The following is a 23,831-nucleotide window of genomic DNA, read 5'->3' as shown; positions in this document are numbered from 1 at the left end:
AGGCTAGTAAATCATACAAAGCAGCTTCAAAAAGAGGAAACATTCTGCTGTAAGTTGCAAAAATTTATGGAAAATAGGATAATGATGTCTTTAAAAAGCTGCCAATCAAAAGATGATTCCAAAGTAAAAATTTTAAAGAAGATGTGAAAGACCAAAATTGAAGAACCTATTGTTCCGTACTCCCACTGGTATACTGTGATACTGTGTGTTAAGCCATTTGTAATAACCTTCCTGACCACTTCTATTTTATAATGAAGGCAACCTTTTTATTTGCAGATTTTGAAAAAAAAAGACTTAATTTCTTGTGTATCCGCTTGTCCAACTTTGCATATACATGTACATGTATCTTTATCAAAATAAGCGATGTTGTTACTTGTGTTCACAGCTGAGGGAAGGGTCCAGAAGCCAGATATCCAGCTTACGCAACCAGGTCAAAAGGTGAGTTTGAGAAACTTTTTATTCAGAATTATACTTTTTATGTGTATTAAATGAGTACTCCAGAAGTACAGTTAATAAGATAAACTCTAGGGACCTCCCTAACGATTCATAAAGAAGTAGATAGATATAAATAGACAGATGGCATGGCAGTGTAGTAGGCACTAGAAGACAGGTGTGTGTGCAGCTGTGTGAAGAGAATGCAGGTGAATGTGCAGCTGAAACAGGTGCAAATCAGCTACGATACAAGAAATAGGACTAGACTAGTGACAGCTAAACATAGGATGAAATAGATATTGATGAACCATACATGGCTGTGGACCAATGAAATGGTTTGTCACAAGTCAGACATCCAATGACACAATCATGTTCTTTCTCCCAAACTAAGACTTGAAGCAGAACTAGAGATGAGTGACAGTGAGCTGGCAGAGGCACAGCAACAGGTGCAGCATCACCGGGGACAGGCGCAGGCGCGGCTGGAGCAGGTGCAGCAGCTGCAGGAGGACAGGATCAGGGCTGTGACAGCTGAACACAAGGTCAAGGTAAGGCAGGTGGGGAGGGGGGGTGTGCAGCTGCAGCTGTATGGGCAGCATGTAGGTGCTGTTATGTGTGGAGAAGGCAGGTGTAAGTACAGCTGTGTGGGCAGGGAGCAAGTGCAGTTACTAGTATGTGGGGAGAGAGCAGGTGCAGGTACAGCTGTGTTGGAAGAGGGCAGGTGCAGCTGTCTTCGGAGGGGTCAGGTGCAGGTGCAGCTGTGTATTGTGTGGTTAAGGAGCAGGTGCTGTTATGTGTGGAGAAGGCAGGTGCAACTACAGCTGTGTATTGTGTGGTTAAGGAGCAGGTGCAGTTATATGAAGAGAAGGCAGGTGCAACTACAGCTGTGGATTGTGTGGTTAGGGAGCAGGTGCAGTTATATGAAGAGAAGGCAGGTGCAAGTACAGCTGTGTGGGCAAGGAGCAGTTACAATTATGGACTGAGGAGAGGGCAGGTGTGGCGAAGCTGTGTTGTGAGGGGGCAGGTGTAAGTGCAGCTGTTCAGGGAAAGGGCAGGTGCAGCTGTGTAAGGAGAGGGCAGGTGAAGGTGCAGCTGTATTGAGAGGTGGCAGGTGAATGTGTACCTCAAACAGCTACATGAAAACAGGACTAGGCTTAAGTGACTAAACATAGGGTATAAACATATGTAAAATTATAATAGCCACAAGAGAACAGGTGGTGTTTTAATTTCATGTGCTTTCATTTTTTCCAGGAACTTGAGCTACAGCTGAGCCAGGTGCAGGAGTCAGCTGCGATGGCCAAACTGATGAAGACACGACTGGCCAGGTACGAACAGCTGGAGAAGGAGAACAAGAAACTGCTGGAACAGAACAAGTTCTACAGGTACAGAATAATGCAGAGAGGCAAATCACTAATTGTGTAGGAACAGGCGGAAGCAAATCATCCTTTTTTCCTCCACAATCCTCCTAACAGGAGGAAGTTCCACACTCAGAGCTTTTTTCCTAGAACAACATCACTATGGAATATGCTTCCAGTTCCACTGACTTGCTTCCCCATGGGTACAATCTGAAACTGTTTAAGTCAAGGGTTAACAGACATCTTTCTTCACAATACAGTATTGTAACCCAAAACGCTTCAGTGGCTCCATGAGCCTTGTTTTGCGATGAACTCTAAGTAGTAGCTGAAAGCCTCTGCAGGAACATCGGAATGGGTTGCAAACACCTTATCAGTTTGTAAGATACTATTTTATGAACATTTTGAAGAAGTGCATGCAAAAGGCATGAAAAAAGGCCTCTGTGCATATGTCAAAGCTACATCCACATAAAATTGTATGTCATTTGGTTTAAATACCTGGGTACAGGAGCTTGAAATATACATTTTTGTTCTGATAATGTCAAAAAATTGCCATAAAATGAGTTCTGTGTGGAAACTGAGATGCCTCCTTATCTATACTTGTTCATAATATATTCAACTACATGAGTGTTAGATTTGATGCTTGTAGACAAATTTGCACAATTCTTTAGCTATGCTGCTATAGCTGCTGAGAATATTGACTTTTTCTTTCAACATGTCTTTGATTTTCTAGAGAGACAAGTGAGAACAACCAGCTGTTAAAGGAGAAACTTCTGAGTCTTGAGACGAAGTACGGGCGAGCTGAACACAGCAACCTGCAACTCATCAAGGAAGTTGAGGTCAGGCACTTTCTTCTCTCTTCTCTTTTTTTCTTAAAAAATTCTTGAATTACCGGTGCAATGGCCAAGTGGTAACAATGTTTGCCTTGCATTCAGTAGGTTCAGGGTTGGACAAGTTTTCTAAAATTCACTTGTCCTATCGGGCAAGCACATAAAAAATTTACTTGCCCGAACCAACTTTTCACTCGCCCAAAATTCAAATGACGGTCACTTTTATATGCATTGTCACTTTCAGCAATGGAATTCTTATTGTTGCCTTTATTTGTCAATGTTGACCATTTCTTGATGTTATGACTGTAGAAGGTAACAAGTATAAAATCTCACTCAATGGAAAAATCTTATTTGCCCGATCGGGCAAGTGGGGTAGGTCATGCACTTGCCCAAACAGCACTTTCACTTGCCCGGGACAATATGGCTAGTGGACTTGTCCAACCCTGAGGTTGTAAGTTAGATCCACAGCTGAGTCATACAATAGACTTTACAAATGGTACTGCTTTCCCTGCTTAGCACTCAGCATTTGGGAAAGATTATTGTAGCTCAGAACACACACACCACTACCAGTGAACTAGCCCCCTGCTGTAGTGATTGCACAAAGGTTGTCTGGCCCAGGGCCACAGAAACGGAGATTGGTATTGCCCTATGCACCATCTGGTGCGGTAAGGACTTCAAGAAACAACCAATATATGCTTGTCACTGTGTTGTCATTCCTTTCGAATTTTAAGACATCTGGACTTTGTTGTGTTTTTTTTTGGTAGGATCTGCGAGCAAGGCTGAAGCAGTGGGAGGGTATTGACCCCAGTGGAGGTCAGACCCCAAGGTACTCTATCATTCCAAATATGGTCACATGTTTTGTAAGGTTCCAAATACTCCCAAAATTACGGTCATGCGGTTCTTCCATGTTTCCAAATATGGGTGTCAAAGTAAAAAAAAAGATGTGCTGTAGGATTCTCCAGGATGGCTGTAAAAATGAGTAAATATGGCTGTCAGAGTAACACCAAAAATGGCTAAAGGCAGTTTCAGGGCTCCAAATATGCCTCTTGAAGTACAGAATGTGACTGTAGGATTCTTCAGGATTCCAAATATGGCCCCCCTCTTTTTGCATGACCAAATATGGTCAATACTTTCTCCATGTTTCCACATATGAATGTCAGAGAAACACCAAATATGGCTGTATATGCAGCTTCAGGGCTCCAAATATGGTTATATTCTTCTTTATGTTACCAAATATGGTGGTTGGCTGTTTAGTTATTGATGATGTGTTCCTTTGTAGGTCGCCTGCTGAGATAGCCAAGTGGATCGCTGAACTGCAAAGAAAGGAGGCGCTTTTGACAGAAAAAACTGGCCAGCTGACTTCCAGGTATCGAAATTCTGACAAAAGTACTTGCAGGGATCGAAATACTTTTTTTTTGCTACATGCAAAATTGCAAGTTGGCAAAAATTTTACGTGCAATTTGAAAAATTTACATGCAATATACAACTAGGCGGCAATCGCATTGAGGATCACTAGTTTGAATTGGTGAATTTTGATTACATCTAGTGAAGCTACCAGAGAAAGTTACCAGCAAAAACCACAAGGACGGAAAAAGACAGACGTCCATGTGTCGTTCTGTCTAAGAGTTTGGTGTCTAATCCCTCAGTATTTTTACTATAGGCCAGGTATTTTCAACATGCAAGATTGCAAGTTCAGAATATTTCTACGTGCAAATATCGAAAATTATGTGCAAATTGCAAGTTAAGTATGTGTATTTCGAACCCTGACTTGTATTATACATTTAGTTCCTATGTGAGATTGAGGTTCTTGTCAGGCAATGACAATATTTTTTGGATGAACATAATACTATAAGGCAAACCCCATGGTATGGTATAATTGTATAGTATGTAATTATTTCATCATGTTCATTAATAAGTTGTAGTTTTTCCTTCATACACAATACTATAGGAGAGCCCAATGGTATAGTATTATGTGTGAGTAGCTTCGCAAAAAGCTATGGGGAAAGCATTCTGCATTTTTTATAAAAATGTTGCCTTTCTAGTCATAACTTTGTTTATTAGATCTTTCTAAATTTGTAGTAACTGTTATGATTTGATGACTTGCGTGTTGTTGTTTCTATAGCGCCCGTGAAAGCGAAGCGGGGCAAAAGGCAGCAGCCAGCCGACTACGAGAGGTCGAATCTCAGTTGTTCGCCTCCACTGAGAAGACCAATCAGCAGGCAGATCTCATCAAAAAGTTGCAACGAAGGCTGCTATTAGTCACAAAGGTAAATTTTTTTAGTATGTATGGGGTTATAACACTCAATTGTTTTCTATATGTAGCTGTTTTTGTTCTCTTGGTCTTGGGACAAAAACAATGATTGGTATCAGATCAATAACGACTGTATCTAATTATTGATTATTGAATACATTGTTCGCATTGGATATAATGCCTTTTTACATCAGGAAGCAGCTTAAATGCATTAAGAGGGTGCACCCAGTTACTTTTAGGTTTCAATTGTAGGCTGCACACCCACGAGTGTAGTGACCATTTCTTTCAGCAAAGTATTCTGAAGCAAAATAACTGGGGTCTGCTTGAGTGGGTATATCTTCAGGTACAAGACCATCTTGTTGAGTTTTGTCTGATACATAAAATCTTGGTGAATTGAGGAAAACCATTATTTCTAGTTTGTAACTCAAATCCAGTCCATCTTGCACCGTTAATGTATGATTTGTTTAATTTATTCATTGGTTTGGCTGTTCAGCACGCACAGCCAGGGCTGCACAACTAGCCTGTGGCTATTACAAAGGGCTAGCTCTGCTGACAAAAACAGACAATACAAAGGGAATTTCACAAGGATTGGATACTTGTCAATAACTATATTCTACACATAAAAAACCCAAACATATACATGGTGTAAGATAGCGTACATAGTATCAGTATATAGCTACAATGGAATATAACAGTTATTATTTATGATTTAATCTGATGACATTCTTCCCAGGACCGTGACAGTATCCGCAACATCCTGGAGTCTTACGAGAGCGAGGTTACGCGAGCGAGCTCCGATGACGGCCTGCTACAGCGGTTACAGGACAGCGAAGAGTCTGCCCAACGGTATCAGAGACACATGACATCTTTAGAGGTACGATCATGTTTTATCTTGTACTAGATTTCAGCAATGGTGTCACTCACTCACTCACTATCCGTTGTTTGATTATACTGCTGCTGGGATCCCTAACGCAGGGGTAGGCAGCAGTCAGGTAGTCTTCACACCCCGCTTCCATGCGGCTCTGTGCAGTGGGTCGACCCCTGTTAGTCCGCATACTTTCATGTCCTTCCTAACACACACCATCCTAGTTTTTTTGTTCTTTTTATTTTACTATCCCAAACCAGTGGCTTTTCCTTAGTCTTGGAAGACAAAAAAATGAAAGTGTCACATTTTGTATACCTGAAGGTTGTCCCTAACACACACACAGTTGGATACTCATTTCCTCCTTTAAATTAGTAAAGTGAGGAAATTTATAAATAAATTCATATCAAGTGCCTTTCTCAAGCTTACAGTGTCAACGGGTCATGTCAGGGGATTCAAACCCAGGACCTCTACGGACCTCTGGGCCAAACACTGTACCATTACACCACACAGATGCTGCTGTTTTATTGCTCTAGGATGTTGCAGTAATGACAGCTCATGTTTTCTTGCTATTTGTAGGAAGATTTGCAAAGACTGAATGCACAGGCTAGTGAAGAAAGAATAAAAGCACACAGGGTAAGTGGTGCAACTATGTATTGTGGTTTTCTTGGCAATTTCTAGGTCTCTCCTTCCTTTATTACGATACCCTTTAGCCATGTTTAGGGCTAGTCTCACAGGGTTTGAACAAAATAAAAGCATTGTGACTAATGCAGAAAAATTCTTGTTTATCAAACCCTGTCTTTTTGTGAAAATATCTATTGAATTGAGCTGGCCTAACTCTGTAATCTCTGTGTACAAAGTTTGTTTTTGTTGTTGTCGTTTTTGCTGTTGTGGAATGCAGTTATTTGATTACAGTAGTGTGACTGGTTTCCACATGCTAGGCACCACAACTCTTACAGGAAGTTAGGTCAAAGATCCCAGAATAGGTTATGCCATTTCTTGTCTTCAATATCCGGCTATATGAATGTACGTTGGCTTATGAAAGTCACTATGTATGTATGAGAGCCAATGGAAAAATACACTTGACAGAATCGGTAAAAAATTGTACTAAACAAGAGATTTACAAAAAGTAGAAATATTTCACAGAGTAGTAGCAATAATTAGTTTATTGACAAAACATGTATAAAATCGGCCTTGTAGTACACAATAAATTGTGCTGAGATTTCCAATCAAATAGGAAAACAAACACATTAAATTACAATAAGTACAAATAAATGTTCAATCATTACTATATCGTGATAGTTGCGGACTTATAAGCGGGTCTCAAATTTATCAGAAACAGGTTGAATGTCCAGCACGAATAGCAGTACAGGCCTGTAGACAGACACTGAGGAGTTTAGAAATCACAGGTTTAAGCACTCGTGGTGTAGTGCTTAGTACCCCTGGCTTGGGAGTACTGACGCGAGTTTGAGTAGTCTTCTACATAGAAGTTTCCTTGTTTTTTGTTACAAATGTACATGTAGCTTGAATCAGAGTTGTCTCAGCTGAAGACACAAACCCCATCCCCAGCCCCTAACCCCATCAGCAGCCAGGAAGTCACCACACTCAGGAAGAAGGTGGAAGACCTGGAGGAGGATCGGCAGAAGCTTCTGGAGGAAAAGGAAATCCTGGAGGCCCGTGTGGAGCAGAGACACCTACAGGTTTGGACAATAACTGCAGCTTATTCTAGTCTCTACTAGAATATGTGGTCTATGGTTCAAACAAGTGAGGGCCTCTAATTTTGTAAACAGTTACTGTTTATTAGGCCATGTTGATTTGATTACATGGATGACATCCTACCTCTGGGAACCCCAAAACTGATGAGAGCTTGCAAAGATTTGGCATGAAAAGAAAAGTTGCCTTCCTTATGAAAGCTAAGTGGTTAGAAAGGCTGAAGAAATGACTGCACGCACAGAGTATTGTATGTCGAATGATAGATTCTTCATTTTTGTTCTTACACATCTTCTTTTGCCTTGGAACTGACCCAGGCATTCTATGACATTAGTCTACATTCTTGATTGCAGTCTTCAAGATCTTGGCAGCTGCTTTCTGCAGTTTTTAGTATCATGGTTGAAATCTTTTTTTGAAACGGCCCCAAATCAAACAGATTTCTTTGTAGCGGAATTGACCATTGTTCCGAGTATTGTCCATTGACATACTGAATTAGGTCCGGACCGGGACCTGATTCTTTGGATCTGAACCAGATCTGGACTTGAATTTTCTGTACCGGTACCCATCCCTAGTGTTGAATATTCTATATTAAGCAAGAAAGCTTCTGAAACAAGAAAGCTTCTGAAAAAAGCTGGCCGGTGCGTATTTTGGAAAAAGCCTGGATGTTAAACAAAATCACACGAAAAAAGAGTTTTTAAACATCAAATTACTGAATTGGTCTTTCTTCTATTAAAAAAAACACTACATGAGAGTAGTCTAACAAAGAAAAAAATTGTTACAAGTGGGGTTCGAACCCACGATCCACGGCTGCAAAAGCGAATCCCTATATCCACCCAGCGCGTAGACCGCTCGGCCACGCTAACTCCATTGCGTAATCGTGCGTATAGAAGGGCTATAAGAAAAGTTTGGTTAAATTCACCGATCCATGCATGCATCCATGCAAACCAAACCGTTGAACGGTTGAACGAACGGCTTCTCTCGCACCGGCAAAAAGATAATCTTGATAATTTTGTGTAATATAATTTTATGAATCTGTTCTTCATTCTTCTAGGGAGACTTTGACCCCACCAAGACAAAAGTTGTGCACTTTGGGCTGAACCCTACGGCGCTCCGCAGACAGCACAGACAGGAGGAGCTGGAGAAACTACGCGAAGAGTGCGAGAAACTTCGGCAGCGACTAAGAGCGGCAGAGGAAGGGGTCGCCGCCGACGTGACGGCCAGCATACTGCAGACTCCCTCCAGCAAGGAAATGGAAGGTTGAATGATTTTTTCTTCTATTTTTGCAGTGAGCTCTTCACCTCAAACCTATAACCACTGCAAAGTTTGTTTGTCTTTGTTTTCATTCTCACTACCTCTTGTTTCAAATGGAAAATTAAGACCACTGCGAGAACTCCATTTTCTTCCTACTTTGTAATTAACATCAGTATTTTCAAAAACTGTAACCAACCTAAACGTACTGCAACTTGAAGACTAGAAATGCGACATTTCAAAAAAAAAAATCAGGATACAGTATTTCCCTCCAAGTGATTTGATTTCTGTCAAGCTACTTGCACACAATACTACTGCAGAAGCCGTTTGATTGTACACCCGCTTTGCCAGACTGTATTTCTTGCAATTATCCGGGTGGTGTAATAATGACAAGTTATCCAGCTGGACCACAGTGGTTTGGGATTTTGGTATTCAAAGCAATTAACAGATGTGTGCTTTAATCCATTGTGCCATTAAATGGCTTCTACTGTATATCATTTAGTCTTGCCACAGAGGTGTTACCAAAAACTAGACTCTCCCCAGAAGCGTTGCCAAAAATGACAGAAAAAGAAGAAACAAAGAAAAAACAAGTAAGGAAGAATGCACAAGTGAAAATGGTATATTTTCCTTAGGGGAAACATGAAAATGCACTTTTAATTGCCCCAGATCTTGAGAAGTACTAATTCACTTTTTATTGCCCCAGATCTTAAGAAGCAGTTGACGACAGCTGAGACGAAGAACACCCGTCTTAAGGAGGTGTTTCAACAGAAGATCCACGAGTTCCGCCAGGCCTGCTACATGCTGCTGGGGTACAAGGTGGACGTGGTGAAGGACAACAACTACAAACTCATGTCCATGTATGCCGAGAGGCAGGAGGACTGCCTTATGTTCCAGGTAAGGTCTTTAGATCCAAGTCTTTAGGCCAGTTGTTAAGACTTGTGCATTAGGCCTGTTACTAAGTGCTGCTGGGGTACAAGGTGGACGTAGTGAAGGACAACAACTACAAACTCATGTCCATGTATGCCGAGAGGCAGGAGGACTGTCTAATGTTCCAGGTAGGGTCTTCAGATCCAAGCCTTTAGGTCATGTTAAGACTAGGGCATTAGGCCTGTTACTAAGTGCTGCTGGGGTACAAGGTGGACGTAGTGAAGGACAACAACTACAAACTCATGTCCATGTATGCCGAGAGGCAGGAGGACTGTCTAATGTTCCAGGTAGGGTCTTCAGATCCAAGCCTTTAGGTCATGTTAAGACTAGGGCATTAGGCCTGTTACTAAGTGCTGCTGGGGTACAAGGTGGACGTGGTGAAGGACAACAACTACAAACTCATGTCCATGTATGCCGAGAGGCAGGAGGACTGTCTAATGTTCCAGGTAGGGTCTTCAGATCCAAGCCTTTAGGTCATGTTAAGACTAGGGCATTAGGCCTGTTACTAAGTGCTGCTGGGGTACAAGGTGGACGTGGTGAAGGACAACAACTACAAACTCATGTCCATGTATACTGAGAGGCAGGAGGACTGCCTTATGTTCCAGGTAGGGTCTTTAGGCCCTGTTAAGACTTGTGTTAGGGCTGCGTACCTAAACATAACATTACGTACCAGTTTAGGTACAGGTTCACGCCTAAACAAAACTTCCCCGCTTGAAAGATCTGTTGTGTATTACAATGTAGCAGGCTGTTAGCCATGCATGCGTCCAGGTGCCATTTGGACGAGCTTTTCTTAAAATAACAAGACATTGGACGCACTAAATGTCCCCACATTGGGGAGCAGATCCTCGGACAAGTATGGAATTCTGATTGATCAGGGATACCACTAGTACTCTCACAGTAATTTTGCCCCTCAGGATGCCTTAGAATGTACCATTTTAACTTAAAATTCTCGTAAATTCTGCACCATGGAAGGATGCTCCTGGACTCCCCTACAATAGTGGCGCCTATATATATCTGCCCTATCTGCCTATATCTACAATCGTAGTTTGCAAAGGATGTCATCCATAAAATTTGCTGTGGTCTCATGTAGTTTTCTCATCCCTCTACTGCCTGCAATTCCAGATGGTGCCAGGAGGGGAGCTGCAGCTCCTGGAGACTGAGTTCTCCAACTCCCAGGCTGTGATGATGCTAGTGGACCTCCACCTGAAGACCCAGCACTCTATCCCAGCATTCCTCAGTGCCCTGACCCTTGACCTCTTCAGTCAGCAGACCATAGCTTGATGTCTTGACTTTCTATGACTCTTTTCATTGTCATATTGTCAGTATTGTATAAGGCCTAGGAAAAATGTTGTTACCAATTACGACCCTGAAATAGGCTTTTTTTCTTTCAGATTTCCGCAAAAGTGATCCAACAATGCTGTCTAACAATGTAAATTTAACTGAAACGCATCAGGACATATTTTCAACATCATATTCTTATTATACAGAATGAGATATTCATTGTACAAGCACAATTTTCTGTTTCAACAAAAATCAGGAGCACATGTTGGGAACAGTTCTACAACATCTTTTTTCGATGTCAGATTGAAATTTTTTGTCTCTTGCAAGCACAAGTGGTCGACAAACAATTGACTTTGGGGTCGAATTGTTTTTGTTAGGGTTGGTCAGGTAACTAATTTAAAGGAACATTCTTTTCTTAGGCCTAACCTAAAATCACAATTTTGTACTTTCTGAGTGTATAGTCATCATCATACATTATAGCAGCCCATACATTGACTTGTGTACTTATATGTTTTAATTTAAACAAAGACCTTATCAGCAATCACTACAATATGGCTGTACCTTTTAAAGGATGTAGCCAGAAAATTGACATTTTTTGGGGGTGATTTTTCAGCTCATTTTTTTGTAGTTAAGTCCAGAGTTAATTTTGAAATATTAAAGGTCTTCTTCTTTAAGTTTTAGAACATAACTGTTTTAGAAAATATCTCATCTTCTTTACATTTTGGGTAGGTTGATAAAAGTCATTGGCATTAGAAACAGTGTATGGAGAGATACACAGTCCCTTAGAGTACTGTAAATCTGTAAATATAAGGGTCACTTTTAAGTTTCTGCCCTCTTTGCACTTCTCCATTGCACATTCATCTACCCCACAAACAAATGCCAGTATTTTCAATTTGTTAGAATATTACTTTACGACAAACGTGAAGTGGAATATACCACAAGTTGTTGATTTTCAAAGTGCCAAATATTTTGCGTGCTGCAAACACAAAGAAACTTGCAGTAAAATGATCTGATTTCATGTAGCATTTTGGTTATCTGAATAAAGCAGCTTATCTTAAAGCAGCTTAGAAACATGAGTGTTTTCCAATGCAGAGGTCACTTGAATACATGTATTGATCACTTTGATACAAAATGTATTAGTTTGCAGATTAAATTCACAGCTGAAAATGTTTTGAGAATCACTATTCAAATTGTTTGGAAATTATGTGTTACCCCTACTAGTGTATTGACACAAAGTTAAAACATGTCGCTGATTAAGTACTGGCGTGTGAAAATTTAGCTACGATCCTACACAATCTCTCACTGCCAGGGAGCCCTCTAGAGACCTTAAGTCAGGCTTCTACAAAATAGCTCACGTAGCGCATCGTAGGAGTGCGTACCGGCACCATAAACTGGTTCAAAACTGGTACTTCTTGCTGGAATGGACAAATAAAACGAACCAGAAAAATCAGTGGACTGTTTTTTTGATCAATAAGAAAATTAACACTATACCAGCAGGCAGTCACATGTTTGGAGTATACCTGTCCATGCTAGGAAATAAGCCAACGATAAGCCAAAACAGAGAAGATTTAACTATACATATTATGTAGTAACACCAAAAAAAGAATTGAGTGATGTGATTGGCTAGAAAATTACACAACCACATATTTTTGTGCAAAGTTTCATTCACAAAGAAATCTTCAGCACTGTAGGATTGTTCCCTGATGGTTTCCACAATTTAAAATGAAATGTAATTTTGTTTAAAGTGTTAAAAATCACTAAATAAATCTTTACAATTTCTATCGCTCACATATACTTGTATTTGTGTATCAAAATATGATATGGTATATATAATCGGGTCCGGACCTGGACTGGATCTGAATTTTCTGTATTCAATTTTTTTTGGCATTCACCCCTTGGCCAGGCCAGTCTTGGCTTTGCTTTGAAATTGCAAAGTAGCTATTACCATAAGTAGCTTTTGTTTAAAGCAGATTGTTTTTAAAGACCTTGTCTCAATGTATTATCAGATACAAGAACATCTACTAATGTCATCTAAGTAGTTTATATAGCTGTATTTTTCCACAAGTAAATACTTAACCTATTGAAGCCACATCTTTATTTGACCTTCACATCTATTTGTCTATATAAAAATGGTATCTTGTCAGCTACAAGTCTTATCATTGAAATAAAACTGATCAATTTCAGTAGAAGCGTTGAATCATATTTGCATATAGATCTTTTTTACAACTGGCACATACATGCATGGCAACTGTAATATGTTCCTGTGAAGATTATATGGCGTTTTCTAGTGAACTCAGCCGGAGCAATCTGTTTACGCACGGGGTTGTGATGTGTATTGCTTGAGCACTTTGAATCATGACCAACTTGGACAAGAAGGTCACCAAAATTTTTAACGTACAGAAAACATGGATTCATTTTTTTTTTTTATTAATGACTTGGAGTCCACAGGGAAAACTTGTAAACCCAGTCTCAAACTCTTCTTGAGTTTCAAAGTTTGTAATGTGATACCTGACAATGTAGGTCCTATGATGCATGTACACATGCAAAGTGCAGTTAAGTCCAAATGTTCAACATTTGGACTTTGCTTTGCATGTGTACATACATACATATCAAACTTATGTTTCAACTATATTTAAGTAGAGTTCCTACTGCACATGAACAGAAAGGTGCATTGTGGGTAATATGTCAAAGGTGAAGGTCCCTGACTTGTAAACAGTTCTTGTCAAGACAATACTTTATAACATGTCCAGATGTGTTTTGTTTATGTTTCAGGGGCCTTGAACTTTGAAATTAACCACAATGCATCTCACTGCACATGCGAAACAGGAACCATGTAACGTTACATTCTTATTCGTACTCGAAAGTTCTGGATTCTTAGACAAACACCTCATAATTAGACAATACACAAAAACAAATGTTGAACCAAATATTTATTTCTGACAAATATAAAGCTCGTTGCAACACATCTTTAGAATTCCTCGCACCAACAAAAGGTTTCGGTTACATAAAGAAGTTGTGTTTGGTGTCGTATTGACAACCAAATGTCAGTTGTTATAAGAAATGGTTACTTGGGTCACAAGTAAAGCAACAATGGTATCAGGACACAGTTGGGGGGGGGGGTGTTCGGAGGATGGCGCTAGGCACCATGAACAAACGTTTTAAGAATTTTGCGTTAGCTCTGCGGCTAACAAGTCAGTGAAAAGCTGACCAGAGAACCAATACCCGACAAACTTAACTCTGAATCTCCACTTACGTTAGAAGAACTCAACTGCAGAAACACAAGGAACTCTCAAAAGCTGAAAAGTTTATAGCATGCAGGACTAACCAATATACAAACCAGTTGTACATTTAATGGAGATCTAAATAGACAAACAAACAAACTGATACAAGAATTCACTAATGCCTTACTTAGTCCGCTTACTTAACAACAGATAAAGACAGTGAAAACAGACCAATTTGAATCAAATACCGTTTTTATCAATCCTCATATCTACACAAAATTTTCTTCTGCAAGTCAAATCTAATTGTATACTACACAGACGTTTTGAATCGTTTTTATTGTGCTATTGACGTCTCTATAATGTATGCCCTGGCGTAATTTGTGTTTTTACATGCTTTTTATGTCTTTTATGAGAAATTGTACGGTGTACACCACGTGTCAATTAACCATTCATTCAACCAATTTCAAATACGATTCACTGTTCCAACATTTTCACTAAACTGTAGTAGACTAAACATTCACATCAAAACACTTGAATACCTGACAAGAAATTTCCTTTCTCTAGGTCATACGTACTAGTACATTATCGACCAGAGGTCGGAACCAGGCTATAGTAGTCAATATGGTACTAGCTTTCAATTGTTGATGCTCCTATTACCACCTCATAAGCGACCTCGTTACGCTCAATCGTTCATTCGGTGGTTATAGGAACCGACCATGAATTATGGCACCGTATACACCTGGTCATTAACACGTAATTATCAGCAAGACGAACTATTGTTACATAACTACACAACAAAACCGCAATACGGTGCTTATTGCTAGTGAAAAAAAATCTAACCGTTCAAAACACAAGGTCCTGTCCTTGGTGCTGAACTCTATGGACATAGAACAACGTTGGGTGTTGTTTTCTAAAGCATTGTACAACTTGAAAACAGTTGTGTTTAGAATCACTAGCTACGATAGTTTTTAATCCTCGCTATTTTTCGTAAAGGGAAAACCAAGTTATTACTCCTATGCTCGATTATTTGCCTTCTATTCTATGTTCTATTATTATTGTTAAGTTGCAGGGCTCCCTTTGGAATCATTTTTTTTTCAAAAACTGAAGGGACTACACTATAATGAATAAATGAATTTGGATTGAAAATGGATTGATAATGGGGAAGGAATTATTCGTTAATGGAGAAAAACGCATCGGAATATTATAACATATGGCACAAGATATGAATAGAAACAATCAAAACAGACAAATGAAAGATTGCATCTACCAATTCTAATAATTTAGAAAGTTTTTCATGTTTTAAATCCCTGAACGATTTTTACAGGTCGGTAGTTTGAGTGGAATACTGTGATAAAAATTCATTTTCGTGAAGACGTATTTTCGCGGTAAGGGGGGGGGGGGTGATGTTTTAAATTCGCAAATAAAAACATTTGTACACTACTGTAGCTAGACATTGAGGATGCTAGCTACCACGAAAATAAAAACATCGCAAATATTTTAAGAAATACAATATATTACGTCTTGTATAACTTCATCTGTTCCTCGACGTCATCGTACGACTGGACGCCGAATTTGTCCTCATTGTCTTGCATCAATTTAAAGATGGCGGCCAGTTGCTCCTGCTGAATCCTGGAAATAGAAACGCATCTTTTTCATAAAAACTAGTTCCACATACCGGTACAGTGTTGGTGAAATTTTAGCCTTGCCAGGGTTCGGACAAGTTTTCTAAAATTCACTTGTCCTATCGGGCAAGTACATAGAAAATTTACTTGCATAAACTAACTTTTCACTTGTCCGGACATTTGTCATTTGTATTTCAATGGGAATTTTTTATTGTTAGCTCTATTTTTCTGTGTTGACCAATGCTATGACTGTGAAAGATAACAAGTATATCAAAATCTCTCTCATGGAAAATTCTTACTTGCCCGATCGGACAAGTGGGGTAGAACATGCGGTTGTCTGATCAGCACTTCCACTTGCCCCAGACAATGGGGCTATAGTGAACTTGTCCAACCTTGTGGCGTCGGGCGTGGCGTAACTGGTAGAGCGTTCGGCTCGGAATCTATGGGTCCTGAGTTCGATTCCCACCGTGCCCCCGAAGTTGTGCCCTTGGGAAAGGCACTTTACACGACTTTCCTTCTGTCTGTACCGTGTATGTGGCATTGTTACAAAACTTGAGTGCAGTGCCACATCGTCCTCGTCTGTCCAAAAAGCAAAAAGCAAATAGAAAAAAAAAAAAAAAACTTGTCCAACCCTGCTTGCATTCGGTAGCTATACACCTTTCTCACGCAGCGGGCATGAAGGATCTAAAACGAGTCCAATGAGGCAAACAAAAGACTGCCCATCATAATTAGTAGTTCAACCAATGATAGCATGGAAATTAGAAAATTGACCAATAAGAGAATGGCTGCATGTCCGTCAAATATTTGCATTATTATGTTTTTATTTTGCATCTCGTAAAGGAATATGGGATCAGTACGCGAGTATAAATTGCTATATAATTCACTGCATAACACTGGCCATAATATGTATTATTTGATCTTATATCGTGAAAATTGGTGTGGTCTGGGGAAAACTAAATAGGAGCTGATTTTAGAAAATATGTTTTGTCTGTTTGCCTCATTGACCTCGTCTTCAATCTATGATGTCCGCCGCGTGAGAAAGGTGTATAGGTCGTGAGTTTTCACGTCCGAGCCTTGCGAAAAACTTTTAATTTGCTGATTTTTTTTTTCTGCTTAGCACTCAGCATTTGAAAACGTATGGGAGTTGAACACACACGCCACTGCCAATGGACTAGCCCGCTGCTGTAGTGATTGCTCAAAATTTGTGTGGCCAAGGGCTACAGAAAGGGAGATTGGCGCCGCCTTATGCACCATCTGCATTATTTTACACAGATAATCATTTCATAAACAACGTTGTTAGATATTTTTTGTCATTCATGGCAATAATCATGATATTTGTTCATTTTGTTACTGCTCTGCACGATTTAAAGTATGGTCGAAAACGTTTGATTAAAAACGGCCAAAAATTGATGCGTGCGTGAATGTCATCCATACAATCAAATCAATGCGGCCTTATTCCTCTTAAGAATCTGTTCTTACCGCCTTTCGGCCGCCCTGTCTTCGTCTGTCATACACCGTTCAGCCTCCTTGTAGACCTTACGTTGTGGGAGGGCCTCTTCGTAAATCTCTTCTTTTACCTTTATTTTTCAAAGAAACATATATAAAAAAATACAAATTATCAAATAGAGATAAGATGGAAAAAGACAAAGTTACAGCGGACTCAAGTAGTGCACAAGTTATGTTTTCGCCGATACTTGGTGCTTCTTACAACATGGAACATGAAATATTTTAAATGACACAAACTTATGAATAGTAAGTGAACGAATTCATGTCAAATGCATAGTATGTAACAAGTCAAATCTCCCCTCGAGCCTCCTAAAGCAACAGAAAGCAAAATATAGGAGAACACATCCCAAATACATGTATCTGAAGTGTGTGTACTTCAAGACAACATAGAAGAAGAACTTTATTGCACGACAACTGTAGAGGATACAGTGTTTGGCAACTTGTACATTGATGCGGCATTGGTACAATTTAGATTCATGTATTCCCTTTTCTTGTAGTGGTAAGGAAGAATAAGTACTCTGAGTGAGAGGAGAGCGACACTACAGGAATCAGAAGACCTATTCGCTTAGAAATCATCAGGTAGTACGGCAAGGTTTTAAGAGAGTTGTTACCGTAAATATATTCATACACACACCTTTTTAACGTCGTCATCGTTTTCTGGGGCGGGGCTTGAGTTGTTTTTTCCTTCTGCATTGCCTCCGTTCTCCGGATCTTCCCCATTCTGTGTCACCTCCGTGACCGTGTCTTCTTTCTGATCTTCCTTGCTCTTGTTCCCTTCAGCGAGGAAAACGTTGACTCGCTCTCTCGGCTTGCCTCGCTCTCTGCGCCGCCAGGGACCCCGGCTTTCGCTCGGCTCCATCATATCTGGCGTCATGAACGGGCAGCTGAAAAGACTGGGTAGCTGGCTGCGCGTTTTCTTCTTCTTTTTCTTCCGCAGAACCTTGGTGGTGCCGTCGCCTTTCTTCGCGACGACGGGGTCTGGTGCGCTTGCTTCAGTTTGCTTTTCTTCCCTCTCTTTCCCATCCTCACTCTTTGCTCGTATCTCTGCGGTACCATCGTTCTCGTTTGGTTCTTTTTGCTCTTTCACCACATCAGAACAAGATTCCTTCTCCTGTCGTTGTTCTTCTTCCTCTTTTGTCGCTTCATAAGCTTCGTTCACTTTTTCTTCTCCTCCATCAATATTTTCTACCTTCTCCTCGTCTTTGCGTTCTGCTGCGTTCTCTGAGCCGTTCTCGTTCCCATGTTCTGTAGTGATGATGTCGTCTGCAGCATCGTTTTCGTCTTGGGTCAGATTGATGGGTTTATCCGTATCCTTCTTAGCGATGTCTTCAAGTTCAGGCATGCTTTCATCAGCCGAGGAGTCCTGTTGAGGAGAAAAGGACAAAGATGTCAACGATGGTGGAGCGGCCATTTTTAGAGCTAGCTGTGCAAACGAAGCGTTGTGGCTCTATGCACCACTCGGGTTGCCAGTTACAGAACCCCCGGGAGTCTATGACTCCAATAGCTTCGTTTGAATAACAAGTACGCAAATTGAGGAAATTGCGATCCACGCGATGGCACTGTATGTTCCGTCGCTTAGCGACGGATAGCGTTTGAATAGTGTTTTCTAACAGCCTCTGTGGTTTAAAAATATCACCAGGAGTGCTAGCTAGTACCTTTGTATGATTTCTCCGGCATATGATTCTCCTGACTATTATTCATCATTCTCTAATGTGGTTGGATAAAATAATTTACCAGTTCACACCCATACGAGTAACATGCATTGGCATAATACCGGTAGTAAGACTTATACCGGTAGATTAAAAATACTGGAACTTAAAGAGATCTACACATGCAACAATAGTTATTTCTGAGCTGTGCACACTTCAGACATCTAGGTGTCCAATACATCATTTACAAAGCATCGATAACAATGCATTCGAAGACAACAAGGCCAAAAGTTTTCAGTATCTTTTTCGAGGTAGGCAGCTCGTCGTGGGACGAACACACTGTCACATTCATTGCCAAATTTATAGATCATAATTACACATGCTCACGGCACAAGAAGAACATGATTCAACAACAATCTTGAATTTCTGTTGGTGACCTACAACTCATGTAAAAGTGTGAAGAACCGTTTCATAATAGCCCGGATCTTCGACTGAATGGGCAAAATTGAACGTACGCAGCCATTTTCCCGCCATTTTTATATCTACGTTAGCAGTGAAGTGTTACGTCATAGCGGTTGTGACGGACAGAAGTTAAATGAAAATTCTTGACAGTATACGTCCGTTTTCTCATGACATTTTGTATGCTCATGCAGGTTTATGTTTTATGCATTTACTGACAGAAAAGGAAGGAACATCAGAGGATGTATAAATGTACATATAGCGGCAGTTAATTGTGCCGTGTTTCTTCCTACCGGTATTTTTTACCCCCTCCCAACCAAGCGCCCGTTCGCCGTGTAATTCCGCGGCGTGTTACAATTACAATATTACGCTTTTAGCAGGACAAGAGTGGCAGAAAAGTTACACAGAAGAAGTGGCAAGGGTAACCTATAACAGCAACATGTAACTGGAGAAAATGATGCGTTGACAATTTGTCAAATCAGTATGGCTAGAGAAATCGTCGTAAACGTACCGGTATTATGATAATAAATGTTATATGTTTTGGCGAAAACAATATAAAGTGGCCTGCAGTGTTTCAAGCTTCGCGAAGTGTAACTTTAATCAAGTATTACTTCTTATGTTATACAATGTATTTTTAATTCTAGAAACTAGAAAACCCTAACGATGACTGAATTCCGCCAAATTATGCCCTTTTGTGCCGCAGGTTCTTTTGCGCACAAATTACGAAAACATTCCTTCAACTGAGATACACTCTGGAAGCTAGCAGCAATTAGCATCTAGATTGTACTGGAAACATTTTTGCTACGTAGAAACGATGGCGAATGGGGCATATAGTATGCGGATCTTCGTCTCATAACATATCTTTTTTTTCTGTTATTCCATCTACATAATGTTATATGGTCTTTGACATGACTGAAATACTAAGTGTTTCAGGTTCAATATTTTCCGTAGAATCTTTTCGTCATACCACTTAGGTAGGGAGAGCCAGGATTTGCACTTCTATGAATCATTAACCATTAATTGACCCATTGTATAAAACTCTCTGTCCGTATATTTCCCAGTGTATCTTTCTTAATAAGATTCTTGTTATGGCAAAATGTCATTCTTCCTACACCCAGCGTAGTAAGTCTGTTCGAGACCACAGACATTACACGAAGTAACAGGTTGCATGCTGTTCTCCTTTATTTTGGTACGGACATTTTAGAAAATTGTATTCTGTAGAAAATTAAACACACCGTTTTCAAGCGGCGGATACGATTGAACGGAAACGAGGTCAATTAGGCAAAAAAAAAAAATTATTTATAGAATCATGCAGCTCTCTTTCATTTTTATCTTAAGTTCTAAATACATAATGTATAATATACAAAGTAATATTTTAGTAGTGTTATGCACATGAAAGAAGTAGCGATTTAGAGTCGCGTAGAGAAGCAAAATAAAAGCATAACAATGCAAATAGCTGAGGGACATGCAGCTGTTCTCTTATTGGTCAGTTTGCTAACTGTCATGCTATCATTGGTTGAATTCCTGATTATGATGGACAGTCTCTTGTTTGCCACATTGGCCTCATTTTCGACCTATCGTGTCCGCCGCGTGAAAAAATGCGTGTACATCTAATTTGTTAATTTCGCCCCCAGTACGAATCCACAAATGTTGTCAAGCTACAGTTTTCCTAGCGTTACCAATCTCAAAACACCCCAAAACAATATTTCTACTAACATCACGAAAACCACTTATGACATAAAACGTGGAGCATATCATTACACGTGTCCGCAAAGAGGTCAACGCCAACGGTCAAGAATATAAAGTCTTACAGTGGAATTGATCTATACATATAAACATATATATATATATGCTGTCTGTTAGATTGAATGTACGCTTTCATTTTTTGTACTTTCTATGAGACTTTGGACATAATTTTTTATTGACAACTATTTTATCTTATTTCAACCCAGGAGGTTTTATCTTTTTTTAAAACCTCCTTGTTTCAACAGAGTAAAAGTTTGAAAAAAGAATCACCTAACACAGCACAACAGTATGCCCATTTAGAATTTGACGAGGCAGGACGTGTTCGATATATTAACAGCTATGGTGGCTCGTTTAAGCCTCAGGCTGTTACAATGGTGCGTACGCGCTGTTGCCATCGTAACGATGACGCGCAGATCACATGCCGCTTCCAGATGTGTATAAGTGGTTGGAAAAGCGTCAGCTGTTAAATAATTGGGCTTTCCTCTCTGAGCATTGAAAACCATATAAAACACAGGCATTGCATGCGCTGTTTGACGAATTGAAAGGATTGTTGATGGTTGGCTATGATAATCAACGCAATATTCTGGGTTCTGAAGTTTGCTTACTTTTGGTAGGGATCTGTATCTGTATCTATATAGCCGGTATAACCGCCGTTCAGCGTAACACACCAGCTTCGCAGGCACGTGGCGCGGCAACAGCTGGTTATATTAAACCGAACGACCCGTCGGTGGACATTACCCTGTTATCCGTCGGGATGACAGGGTAATGTCCAAAAATTTGAACCGGGGTCTTCCAGTTCACAAGTAATTGGAACCAAGAGCTCAACTGTGAAGCCACCACCAATTGAGCTATAGGGACATCCATCATAAACAGTTTACCATGCGTATGGACCTCGTGCGTTTACGTATATGCCAACCGATTGTGTAAAGGTGGGGTCACACATGCATATATATTCAAGTCCGTTTGAGGTGCGTATGAAGGTCTTAGTCTCTACCAGGCTCCACAGGTCCCGGGAAAAAAGGTACAAATCGGACAAATATAGATACACAACATGCCAGATGAGTTAGCAGACCGAGAAGTATGGTTAGCGACCCAGCTAACTCGTCTGACATGTTACCTGTTTACGTTTGTGCAATTTCTATTATTTTTACAACGACCTGTGGAGCCTGATGGAGGCAAATACTCCCATGCGCGCCTCATGCGCACATAAATATATACGCACGTGTGACCCCGCCTTAAAAGTCTCTTTGTATCCAACAGTAAAAGGCGGTCTATACAAAAGGCAAGGTCACATTCTTCTTTCGATGCCATTTGCGTACGGATTTATCAATTTTTGTTCTTTCACATCTTCGTCTTTGACCTTGGAATTGACTTAAGCATTCTATGACATTTGTTTCCTTCTTTTTTATATCTACGGCATATATTTGCTCATTTTGCTGATGCTTTGCACGGTTTATAGTGCGGTTAAACACTTTTTTGTGTGTGGAAATGGCCGAACATTTTTTAAGACTCTCCTCGAACACGGGACGTCCATATAATGTCCTATCCGAGGGACGGCCTTAACCAAAGCTAGGTACTCATTTTTACCTGAGTGAAGTGAGGAAAGTCGTGTTAAGTGCCCTTCCCAAAGGCAATGAATCAGTGACATGGCAAGATTCGAACACAGGACAACTTGGTTCCAATCCGCTTGGTTAAGCTTCCGTTAGTCCACACGATCCTACAACGTAAATTCTGTCAATTCTGTCGTAAACTTGTCGTACGACTAAAATGTGACTGGACCATAAAACAGACGACAAGTTTATTTTCCCATGAGGACAAACGTAAACACAGTCGGGTGGACCGTGGGGGCATTTCATGGACCTGAAGTGCAAATTCAAATACATCATGACATGTGACAATCCCTGCATGACAGATATAGGAAAATATATCAAAGAAGGTTTAGACATTAGAAATTCCTCCAATGATTGTAAAAGCCTCCAATAACTGTAAGAAACTTATCCCATACTACAACTTCAGTATTAGTTAGATAAGCGTTAAGTTATAGAACTGTAGTTAATATATATGTAGATGCCATACTTTGTACCCCGTACAATTGTTGTGCAATAAAACTATCTATCTTTCAAAGCAAACATGAATAAACGTGTGCAGACAAAATGACAGCATGTTACGAGTGTTAGCACCGCCCTCTTAGAAGAGATATATCGAGGCACAAACAGACAGAGAAATGTACCTATATCATTAGGGGTGAATCAATGCGTGGTACCGTAAGACCAGAATGACTTAGTTTTATGGATGACGAAAAAAATAAAAATCCAGCAAAAAGAAATGCTGCTTAAAAACGGGACTAAACATCCAGTCCATTCTTTCCCATGCTTATTTTGTCTTATGTTTACCACTAGTAAGACTGTAAGAGACAGTCGCCAATTCAATCGTTTGTTTTGCCATTCATGGCGCTATGGCCCCATGCCCTGACCATGTGTCCCCTTACCCCGAGAACAGATCCTCTGGCAAGTAGAAAATTCTGATTGGCTAGGGATGCTATTGGGTCACATGTGGTCACAGTATTTTTTAGAACAGGATAAGATCAATGCGCGAGCGGATGTCATTCATATAATCCATAAAGTCGGTGTGATCTATTTTGTAGAATTTCTATTTCGCAAATCCTAATCTCACTCCCTATACCCCCTACCATTAGGCGCGATTCCAACCGGAGAAAAAGTTTTAAATTCTTATTTACC

General features: G+C 40.2%; 2 protein-coding genes across 2 annotated transcripts in view; one reads left to right on the top strand and one right to left on the bottom strand.

Moving 5' to 3' along the window:
- LOC118429566 (mitotic spindle assembly checkpoint protein MAD1-like) overlaps positions 1–12,451 on the top strand; it is a 16,181-nt gene extending 3,730 nt beyond the window's left edge. Inside the window, exons 5-17 of the mRNA XM_035840096.1 lie at positions 386–438; positions 824–977; positions 1,681–1,811; positions 2,515–2,620; positions 3,376–3,437; positions 3,891–3,977; positions 4,734–4,878; positions 5,596–5,736; positions 6,304–6,360; positions 7,248–7,424; positions 8,486–8,690; positions 9,386–9,576; positions 10,732–12,451. Of these exons, the coding sequence (XP_035695989.1) occupies positions 386–438; positions 824–977; positions 1,681–1,811; positions 2,515–2,620; positions 3,376–3,437; positions 3,891–3,977; positions 4,734–4,878; positions 5,596–5,736; positions 6,304–6,360; positions 7,248–7,424; positions 8,486–8,690; positions 9,386–9,576; positions 10,732–10,890 (1,668 nt within the window). The 3' untranslated portion in view covers positions 10,891–12,451. The remainder of the gene's footprint in view (positions 1–385; positions 439–823; positions 978–1,680; positions 1,812–2,514; positions 2,621–3,375; positions 3,438–3,890; positions 3,978–4,733; positions 4,879–5,595; positions 5,737–6,303; positions 6,361–7,247; positions 7,425–8,485; positions 8,691–9,385; positions 9,577–10,731) is intronic.
- Positions 12,452–14,395: 1,944 nt separating this feature from the next.
- Positions 14,396–23,831, bottom strand: part of LOC118429573 (cilia- and flagella-associated protein 251-like) — an 11,438-nt gene continuing 2,002 nt past the window's right edge. The window contains exons 2-4 of the mRNA XM_035840106.1: positions 17,874–18,602; positions 17,213–17,310; positions 14,396–15,740 (exon numbers count right to left, since the gene is read on the bottom strand). Of these exons, the coding sequence (XP_035695999.1) occupies positions 15,626–15,740; positions 17,213–17,310; positions 17,874–18,602 (942 nt within the window). The 3' untranslated portion in view covers positions 14,396–15,625. The remainder of the gene's footprint in view (positions 15,741–17,212; positions 17,311–17,873; positions 18,603–23,831) is intronic.

This window comes from Branchiostoma floridae, chromosome 13, assembly GCF_000003815.2.
Source record: "Branchiostoma floridae strain S238N-H82 chromosome 13, Bfl_VNyyK, whole genome shotgun sequence".
NCBI lineage: Eukaryota > Metazoa > Chordata > Leptocardii > Amphioxiformes > Branchiostomatidae > Branchiostoma > Branchiostoma floridae.
The sequence above is the reverse complement of the archived record's forward strand: the minus strand, read 5'-3'. Positions and strand labels throughout refer to the sequence as shown.